At 44.4% G+C, this 11,039-nt stretch overlaps 1 protein-coding gene across 1 annotated transcript; it reads right to left on the reverse strand.

Annotated features, from left to right (window-relative positions):
* Window positions 1-541: 541 nt before the first annotated feature.
* LOC107116485 (general transcription factor II-I-like) lies at window positions 542-7,326 on the reverse strand. The gene is made up of 6 exons (XM_015418387.1): window positions 7,148-7,326; window positions 5,445-5,473; window positions 4,595-4,663; window positions 2,684-2,728; window positions 2,083-2,159; window positions 542-1,176 (listed from the first exon to the last, which is right to left on the reverse strand). Exons 1-5 carry the CDS (start codon window positions 7,315-7,317, stop codon window positions 2,101-2,103), a joined length of 372 nt encoding a protein of 123 aa, XP_015273873.1. The 5' UTR covers window positions 7,318-7,326; the 3' UTR covers window positions 542-1,176; window positions 2,083-2,100.
* Between the last annotated feature and the right edge of the window lie 3,713 nt (window positions 7,327-11,039).

Below are 11,039 nucleotides of genomic sequence, written 5' to 3' on the forward strand. Positions count from 1 at the left end.
TTTAGGGTCCATTTTTTATCTGGCCATGCTTTTTCTTACCAATGTATCTGTGGATGACCCCTGGCTGAGACCGCTTTACTGCTTAAGCTGTTGTAAAAATATATACACATATTAATTCTATTGTAACTACTCTGTGTTTGAAATAGTTCCTTCCTTCGTTTATGAAATGGGGCATAGCTTCTCACACTCTTTTTGAGCCTAAGCAAGAAAGGCTTTACAGCGAATAAAATCCTGATGTTTCATTAATATCACTGTACTTTTAAAATGACTTAAAATGCTGTACAATGGTTTCACTGTCAGCAGTTTGGGGCATATTTTATGAAGAAGCTGCAACACACACCACACTCTGCCTTCTGCCTATTTGTAGCTTACGTGGGTTTCTTCTGCAGGGCTGTGACACCTTCACAAGCAGACCTGTGTATACAGTCAAGTGGAGATGACCTGTAGAAACATGAACTGGGATCGTTCTTCTCTGCTGCACCCCCAAACACATCTGGATGGCAAAATACCAATACATCAAAACACGCCATGGTGTCAGGAAAACCAGTTTTTATTAAAAACATATGAGTTGAGAGATATATATCATAGGAAAAAATTATTTCAAATATACAGATACTATTGTCCAATTAGCCATTAAAGGAGAAAGAGAATGAAAACTGCAGTGAATAATTTCAAATCCCACCCCCTCCCTCCTCTCTTCCCCCCCAGCAGGGGGGGGAGAGACAGAACCAACCCCCTGACAACCTGAACTACCGTAGGCATGGTTTTTCTCCTCCTTCAATCAAGGCCAAGATGTATCGAGGGGCAGTAAAATTCGGTTTTTAACTCAGAAAGGCAGATATACTTTGCAAATTCCTGTTGATTTCGTTTAATTTAAAAAACAAACAAACAAAAGAACAATCATAAGTCACGTGTCCAGCATCTGATCCTCCAATTCGGTCTTTAAAATAACATAAGCCATGGTGAAGACATTTTCATTGCTTCATGTCAAAATCCCAGGAATTCTGAACAAAGTAGATATTTCTATCTAAAAGTACAAAAAAATGGGGGGGGGGGAGAGAAGTGAAGGGGGGGCAGGGGTGAGGAAAGGTGTATAGAAGGTACTTCTCTTATACAGTTATATTACACAGCCCAGAGCCGTTCCAGCAAACTCTTCGCAATCCTGGATGCCTTTGACTAGAGAGAGCGAAAGGAGGAAACAAAACGGCAAAGGTTGAAGTTACAACGAGCTGGACATCCTGCAAAAATAATTACTACTCTGACGGGTCCTGCATTGTATTGGTGACGTTTGTTTTAACTATCTGTTTTATACACATTTGTGTTTGGTTAATCCAGTGATTCTTAACAACTCTCCCTCCCTCCAGGTAAATCTACAAATCTTGGAAGGCACACAAAACACGAGGCAGAGATATGGGGTATTAGGCCTTTCTCCTCTTTCAATGGCTTCCGAGTGGTGAAGTTGAAACCATTGCACGTATGTTCCTCAGGTGCAAGTTGGTTTGAGCCAAATATATTTTACTCCGGATAAAGGAAATGCCTGACCTGATGGACTCTGTCTATGTCAATTACTTGCTATCAAATGATAATCAGACCATTACCAAACCTGTATCTAAATACTGTGCAGCTTGTTACACTGTATCCGCAAAGAAAAGATTATTTCATCTTTTAAATTTCTTTTAGACCATGGTTTCTAAATTTTAACAAATTATTTATATCTGTTATGTATAATGTTATTGAATTGCTGGCTCGGTGCCGTAACAAATAAAGATTGATTGCTTCTGACAGCCACACAGAAGAGTTGGATTTTATCCTGTTTCCCTCCCAAAGATCTGTAGATTTCTCCCAAAGGTCCATTAAAAAAAAAAACACCACACGGGAAATAAGAATCAAGACTAATACGGAGGACTCAGCTGGTGGCCATCACATACAAGGTTCTCATCTGAACATATGCCTGAGATCCACATTTCGTACATGTATATCATAAATTCCCCTTTATAAAGTTGCCGAGCTGTTTTAAAGTCCTAATTTTTTACTTCTCAATACCACCCACTGCTCCATTTCCTTTATGGCTATTCCTTTTACCCTAATGCCGGTGGCTGTCTACCACGTCGGATCTGGTTCCTGTTTTATTGGAGTGTTTCCTTCAGTCTGCACTGAATCTGCGTGGGCAAAAAAACAAAAAACAAAAACACAACATTATAGATGGATGTCTATAATTAGCCCCAGGACCTGGGGAAAGTGAAGACACAGAGACAGCAGTTCAAAAGTCGGCAAACATGACCATTTGAGGAAAAGGAGGAATGAAGCCCCAACACGGGTTTAATTAAGGGGATTGATTTTCCAGGTGATCACAATTCCGTCTTGGTGACGCACGGGGAACAGCTGCATGAGAGACAGAAGCAGCAGATGGAAAACGAGTTGCTACTTGGAAAAAAAGTACAGAACCAATGGGAAACTACATCACACAGCTTAAGAACAGGGGTGGCCAGATACTCTGTGCCTGTTAACAGTGCGAGCAATGAAGCTACAAATTCTATTTCCTGAAACTGCTTTTCATCACTAAGCCAGAAAGCATTTTTACTGAAGTAGAAACCTTGGTGGTGGTGGCAATACTAATTTGTTCTTGGTTTGGTTCAGCTGGAAGGCACTGTTGCTTTTCTGCCATCAGATATTAGACACTTACCATCCTCCACAGATACTTCTACTATTTGGTCTGGTTCAACTGGATCTAAAAACAGAAAATTAAGGTACATATTATTTCACCAGTTTATAACCAGCTGTAAGTCTGAATGCACTATCTCAGCTCTTCGGGAAGAACACCAAGAGTCACTGAGAGTTACATATCATCTTTCAGCCACAAGGAAAGGCTCTCTTACTGAGCATGGAATTTGGAGTCAGAAAGGGTCATCTTGTTGAACCTCTAGAGCAATGAGAGAGGCAAACATGACAACATGCCCATCCCTTGCCTAAAACACCAGGGGGGGGGGGGAATTCTACAACTCAGTTGCAACCCAGCTCATCCACTTAAGGAAACACTTCCTGACACCCAGCCTGTCTCTGCTACACTTCTAGTTTCACTTGATGCTTCTCATCCCCTTTTTGGCATTTCTGATTTTTTTTTTTTTTAAATAGATCTCTCACCATTAGATAGTTGAAAATTAATAATATTTTTTCCTCTCTTAAATTATTTCCCCTCCAAGGCAGGCCCTGAGTGAAATCTGCAGCCCCCTCCTCAACAATTTGCAGGAACTCTGAATAATCAAGTAATTTCAGTCCTTTCCCCAGCTCTTTCTGGGGACACCCAAGCCCTGCCTAACCCATCCCAGTTGCAGACAGGGATGGGGAAAATGCAATGTTGGCATCCCCGTTCCCGTTGAGAGGACCGTGCTGGAACTGCCATCAGCTGCCAACCCCTGCGTGGCCCATCTGGTGACTCCCTGAAATGTGTGGATTGCTTCCCAGGTGAAAGCCTCGTGTAGCTTGGCCACCCACTTCAATGAGAAAGAGCAAACGTAATGGCAAGAGAAAAGGGAAGAGCAGACCAAGAGAGCGTTGGGACGGGGGAGGGAGAAACAATACAGGTTTTAGAGAGGACAGATAGAGTGGCAATTTGCGAGGTCCCTTTAATTGCACTCTGTCAGGAATCACCAGGGTGAGATGCCTGGGATCCATTAGAAGCTTAGCAGCATATTTGAGCCTGAATACTTATTGAGATCAGTGTCCTATCTAAATGTATTGTAAGTTACTATTATACGTGGGTTCATTTTTAAAATACTTTGTATTTTTTCCATAATAAGAGGAATATTATATTGCAGAACTTTCCTGATTCGTTTGTAAAGCACTTTATGAGCAACAGAGCTTTTGTACTACTCTGTGAGTAAGACTGTATTTGAATTTTATACTTTTTTCTTTTTTGACACTGTACATATTCTAAAGAATTGTATTTTTGTGCACTACAGAATATTTCCTGAGGAAGATCCAATTCTGAAACGTTGTTATGTAATCCGGAGACGACGTTGATGAGGTATTTTCACACTAGGATTTTCTTATGATTTGAAGGGATTTGTCTATTGTGTTGTAGTGCTTGTTGACCATAATATACAGAAAGCATTTTCTTTGCAAGTCTTGTCGACTGCTTGATCTGTGGGTCAGACTCTCACGACTGTTTTCTTTACATTTGTTCTCTGATTAGGTCGTGATTGTCCACATTTGTCTTGTAGCCGTTATGGCTGCAGAAATAAAAACGAGAGAAACTATGATGGTGCCGTGAAAAGACAAGGAACACAGAGGGAAAATGTAGACTCAGGTGGGTAGCTGTGTTGGCCTGAAGCCCAATCAGATTCATAGTGGAGTGTGCCACTATGTCCTGGTCCCACTGGTGGACCTCCTGATGGCACCTGGTATTTTTGGCCACTGTGTGACAGTTGGACTGGATGGGCCTTTGGCCTGATCCAACATTGGCGTCTCTTATGTCCTTATGTGCCAGTTCTTCTGCTGTCTGGCACAAGATGCCTCTGCTAAGCTACCTCCCCCAAAAGGGGCATCTGCTTTCTGGTCAATGACTGTTAACAATTATTCACCCCCCAGCATGTACCTTGCACCACTGGTTCCGAGGCTGGCGCAGCTGCAGCTGGTGCTTCCGGTTCAGCTTTCTCAGCAACTTCTGAAAGAACGAGTAGAGTCAACATGACGGTCTGTAACAACGAGGGTCCCGCAGGACTAAAGCTATTAGTATTTCGGAAAAAACTGAATGAAGTTGTTGCATCGTGCAGCATGTTAGCCAGCCCTGAACAATTTTATGCGGATGTGACAGTGTAAAAGCATTAACACAAAATAGTTTGGGTTTCTCTTTTAGTGTTCCCTTGCATGCCAATTGTTTAGCAGGTTTGGGACCACGTTTTCAAATGCTGCTCAACTAACCAGGAGGGCTGAACTTACAACTGACGCGTCTGTCACTTAAGCAGGGGATACTTAAGCTGATGACCCAAAATGAGGAACAGGCAACAGCCCTTGATAGTAATTACATTCCTGGCGCGTATGGGCTAAGCATGCGACACCACAAACCTCCCAAGACATGCAATCACCATTTCTTCTTCAAGAGGCAATGTGTGAATTTTCTGCCTCAGGACAGGCGTACCAGGCCACAGATTAAATCTGGCTCTGATATGGACGCCCCTTTTAAAAGAAACATCAATAGTTTCCCATGCGTAGTCACAGTACCAGGAACGGCAACCAAGTGTGTCATGTGTGGCATGAATGCCATTGACATTCATAAATGACGGAATAGGGCTCTGGTGGATAAAGAATTTCTGCAGCAGCATTCTCTTATTCTATGACATGCCATTACGGAAGCTCTTTTCCCATGGGACTAAAATGGTACACATTACTAGCAACACACAAAGCTATCACTGTGAACTTCAGAATCACCACTATAAAATACTTACGATTATTCATTACAAGTCCAGGGAATGGTCTGTTGGAAAGAGAGGGGTGGGGGGAGAAAGAAACATAATGGAACACTTCAATCCTAAAAGGTATTTTGCATACATTCCAGAGACTTGACATATGGACATTAAAATTATGCACAAACCACATTGACTAGGTGTCAAGGAAAATTAACAAAGCCACCTTTTAAAAAATAAAAATGAAACAATCTTTGGTAGGTTTGTATGTGTATCTGTTTCTAAGGGACGAACATACACTGAAAGTCTGCAGACTAGAAGCCCAGAGCTCAGGCTTGTCAGAGACCCATGCCAAATGCAAGCTGCCTGTCATATGCCAGTCTCACCCTTACAGATTTATGAAAATATTTATTTAGTATTTATTTATTATTTGCATTTATATCCCGCCCATCCCGTGAGCGGGCTCAGGGCGGGTAACATCATTATAATAAATACAATTTCTGTTTAAAACACGATAAAACATTAGAACAATTAAAACAATGGGTGCAGCCTGAACCAGCGTCAGTTGGCTATAAAGTTCTGGCCCGATGGTGCAGTGAGTTAAAGGCCAGTTGTCAGTGGTCAGTAAACAGACAGGTGACAGCAACCTCAGGGAGGCCATATATGGGTGCCCATTGCCTTAACCAATGGCCTGGCAGAACAGCTCCATCTTGCAGGCCCTGAGGAATGGAAGGAGATCCCGCAGGGCCCTGGTCTCAATAGGGAGCATGCTCCACCAGGCAGGGGCCAGGAGAGAGAAAGCCCTGGCCCTGGTTGAGGCAAGACGGACATCCTTCGGGCCAGGGACCACCAGGAGGTGTTGATCTTTCGAGCGTAATGCTCTTTGAGGCATATATGGGAAGAGTCGGTCCCTTAGATATGTTGGTCCCAGGCCATATAAGGCTTTAAAGGTCGAAAACAGCACCCTGAAGCGAATCCGGTACTCAGCTGGCAACCAATGCAGTCGGCGGAGCGTGTGCCTAACGTGAGGCCACACAGGTGTTGACGTCAGCAGGCGCACCGCCGCATTCTGCACCAGTTGTAATTTCCAGATCAGCCTCAAGGGTAAGCCTGCGCGGAGCGAGCTGCACTAATCAAATCCGGAAGTGACCATTGCATGGGTCACCGTCACTAGGTCTTGGGCGGAAAGATGGGGCTTCTGTAGCCTAATCTGCCCAAGATGGGAAAACGCAGATCTGGCAAGTGCAGCAACCTGGGCCTCCGTGGAAAGAGAGGCATCCAGTGTCACTCCCAGACTCCTCACTGTCTGGGCTGGCATCAAAGGCGACCCTTCCAGTGTGGGGGGCCTGGCGCCCACATCCAACCCCCCTCAACCCAGGTACAGGACCTCTGCCTTCAATGGATTTAACTTCAACGGACTCTAAAGGTGGAGGGAACATTGTTCATGCTCATGTCTTACAGCCATCGGTAGGCCTCCAGTCCATTCTCTTTCACTGTGCCTACAGATGACCGGCGCAGAGGCTATGTTAGGGCAGCTTGAGATTTCAAGAGGACACAGGTGCTCTTTCCTGGGTCACTGGCCTTTGCTATGTCTTAATTACTACTGGGGAAAAACATGGCCGTTTCTTTCAGGGTGGTCTAAAATGAAAATCCAATCCACCACCAAGAACCACAAAAATCCACGACTCCCCGGAAGACAGCTAGGTATTCAAAAGTTACATCGCATATGACTGAAAGCTGAATACCTAATGACAGTAAATTTGATGAACTCTGCTGAATCCAAAATCTTCCTCATGGAACTGATTTCAAGATAGCTGGGAGCTTTGAACGAGACGCCAGGGGGCATTCCATCCACCACCACGCAGCCAGGGTTGACAGTGATTTTTCGATATGGGACTTTCACTGGGTACCCCATACCAATGGCTTCCCCTAATGAGAGAGAATCAAGAGTGTAACTTAAAGGAGGACAGCTCCAAGGTTACATATAATCCATGGACTAAATAAGAAGTTACATGCATGTAACCAGAAGCTGTGCCAAGGCGAACGCATGGCTTACTTGACAAACTATACAGTGACAGACAAAATCACCATAAAAAGCAACACCAAATTCAATGGAGACATATTTTTGCTGAATCACTTGGGCTCCAATCTATTATTTAAGTGGCTCTCAAATAGTGATAATTTCTATCCTTCTGGAACATGATTATGGATGAAATGGAACAAAACCTGAAACTGTGCATTGAGTTGGATTAACGAGAAGTACATGGCTGTAATCTTGTACAGTACATTCCGGTTTACTCAAGAGCAAGACGACCTTGGATGTAAGGCAACCCCCATTCTTTAAAAAGTATACATAAAAGCAGATGACCCCAGATTTAAGAAGACCCCGATTAAAAAAGAGCAGGCAACGGTATAGACAATTTTTTTAATTCTATGATGACTGATACACAGTACAATAAAGATAACCCAGAGGAGAGACATCAACCGCTTTCCCTCTTGTGTATCTCAGCCTCATCCTCATTTCCTGCACTTTCACTGTCATCCATTTCTTCATCCCCTTTTACTGCTTTAGTTTTCAACTTCTTCAAACTCAAACAGATCGTCTTCAGCACCCTCCTTGGAACTGAAAATACAGCATTCCTTAAAACCCTTAATGATAAATTCTGGAGTAACCCGATCTTCTAGTTTTAATCCACTGACAAAGTAGGATCACACGAGGCGTCTTTCGCTTCCCTATAGGGGCTGGCGCATGATTGCCTCCCTATGAGCCATTCTGCATACAAAGAGTTCAGGTGGCTTTTAAAAGGGCTCGCTCACCACTTCATCTCACGCCTCTGTGGTTGTGTGATGGGACTCCTCCGGGCTATGACCACCAGATCTACACAATTTCTCAGACTGTATAACTTCTGGTGTCAGATGCCCTCTGAGGAGAATGCGTCACTGGCTTCCGATTTCCGGCTTGGGCCGGGCAGAAGTGTTGCTGTTTGTTCTGTGAGGAATTCCTTCTTTTAATTGTTTTTAGCCGGTTTTATCTTCTGGTTATATTTTCAGGGTCGCTGGCTCGATCAGCTTTGTGTGAAGTAGCTGCCTCTGGCATCCTCAAATGTTTTTTTTATTTTTGTTGTGTTGTGTTTTGCTGGTTGAGCAGGGGGTCGGCGTCTGCAGCTTGCGCTCAGCTCCAGAGGAGAACGGTTTTGGCAGTTTTTAACTGATTTTGGCTTTTGTTTTGAGTAGCTCTTCTTTCTAGTCTTTTTTAAAAAGCCGCCACTTTCTTTACCCTTACAAGGAAGAAGCAAAAGCTCTCTCTGTGGCCTTATTTCAGGCATTCAGCTGGCTAGCTGAGAGGTTTACGGGCTTTTGGTTTTGGGTAGGGTGGGGCTGGGAGGGCAAGAGGATCGCTCTGTCTCGCCTCTTGCTATTTGTATTATTATATCACATACTTGTATAAATAGGGAGAACTGAGCAGGTTTTATATAGCTGGTTATTAGTTTCTGAGTGGTACAAGTTTTATATAAGAAGATATAACACCCTTTTTTCCTTTTAAGAGTATTTTAGTCTGTTTTAGCTGTTTTTAAGTGGTTTTAAGTGGACTTATTGTCCTGGTCCGATGGCCTCGGGACTCTGACCACAGCCTGCTGACGCCCCCCGACCGTCAGACTCACCCGGAGCACCCCAGACACAGACGAAGCCAGGACGACGCGGCACGACAGTCATCACCTGCGCATGGGAGGCACACCGCACTGGCTGGGCTCGCTCACAGAGCCGAGCGCCCTGAGGAGCCACACAAGGCGGCGGTGCCGCCACAAGCAACGGCAAGGAACAGCTGACAGCCGATGCCCACACCCAGAGTGCCCACGGGCCGACAGGACCGCCACTGGCCCAGCTCAAACCACGCCCTAGACCAGTGATGGCGAACCTTTTAGAGACCGAGTGCCCAAACTGCGACCCAAAACCCATTTATTTATCGCAAAGTGTCAACACGGCACTTTAACCTGAGTACTGAGGTTTTACTTTAGAAAAAACAACTACTACATTAAATTAAGATGATCCAAACAAAGTAAGGAAAGCAATCCCAAATGCTTTCATTTACTTAAAATTATTTGGCAGAGAATTCGACACTTTAATGATGGTCTGGGCCTGGCTGGGGCGGAAGGGGAAAGCGAAGGGGCCGGGGAGGAATAGAAACGTGCAAAAGTGAGGAGAGCGAGACTGAGCCTCCTGAGAGCACCTTGCATGAGGGGAGAGGGACCTACGGGGTGAAGCCAACCCCGTCCCCTACTCATCTGAGGCCCCAACGCTTCCCCGCCTTGAGCGCCCCGGCTCGCAGGACCGACGACCCCGCCCCAGAGGGACGCACCACAGCCACGGGAGGCACTGCACCCAGGGCGCAGGGGGAGCACGACACTTATACTGATTTTAAGCTGTATTATTTTAAAGCTATATTAAGCGGTGTTAAGTTGCATATTGATTAGATGCCCTTTGAATGCATCTAAGACAAGCATTCCCCATTTTCTTAAGATTGCCCCCGGTCTCTTATTCCAAACAACTTTCAGCCAATCCTTCATTAAGTCCATAGACATTCAACCTTGTTGTGACACCAAACAATTACTTCACTAGGCAGCTAAGTTCCTCTGACATTGCCTCGCACTTCAAAAATCAAATATGGTAGCAATTTTGTACCATCCATAAACACTGCCAACATTACTGTAATGTGCTTTCTTTCGCTCCCTGAAGATTTCACGGGGACAGGTTTTGTGCCTAGTTCTTTTACAGAGCAACTGGATGGCACATCAAGGGATACTGATGTCTCATTCTGCATCACCTGTTTACCTCAGGGCATAATTGTGATCATTATGTAATCAGTCACTTACTTCTGGAACGCAATGCATTTTTCAGTTTAGTCAGAAGAGAGCACCTGCTGGCAAAGTGAAGTTCTTCACAGCCAAAAACCATCATAACATATAATTTGTACACACCAACTGTTACTGGCCTTGCATTCTTGCCACAGGATACACTGTGCTCATGCAATTGGTAGAGCTTTCGCTTTAATGATTTCCACTGTAACTGGTTTCGCATCTCTCCTTTGAGCACGTACAAATCCAACGGATCTTCAACTTCCTGATAGCTTCCTCCTTCAAGTCTGCGGAACCATTTCCACATCAGGTTACCACATAAAAGTTTCTGCTTTGTTTCCATTGTCTCACGTTTGCCTGTCATGTTAACTATTTCCTCCCAGCATCACGATTGTTGGTTTCTTCGGCGTACCTTACCACCATGAGTTTTAAATCATGCATTGTAACTCCCCCTGGTATTTTTTTTTTTTTTTTTAAATCTATGAGCTGCAATTTCAGAATCAGAATTCAGGGAGATGGCAAAAAATAAAAATGGGACTCTATGCTGACATACAGGACACCACTCTGGGGGGAACAAAGGGGGGGCTCACATCCAGGTTGAGAAGGCAGTCCAGGATGTGAGACTGCCTGTTAACAGCATAACGCTACTGTCGTTCATGCTGTCAACTGAAGGTAGGACAATAAAGCAATGGCTGCATCAGCTGCAATGGCTGTTCTGCCCTTTTCACTGACCCCAGAGAGTAACGTCCGAACACTGAACTAGGGATGTGCATTTCGGGATCCC

Source organism: Gekko japonicus, unplaced genomic scaffold (genome assembly GCF_001447785.1).
Source record: "Gekko japonicus isolate JY-2015 unplaced genomic scaffold, Gekko_japonicus_V1.1 scaffold89, whole genome shotgun sequence".
NCBI classification, from domain to species: Eukaryota; Metazoa; Chordata; class Lepidosauria; order Squamata; family Gekkonidae; genus Gekko; species Gekko japonicus.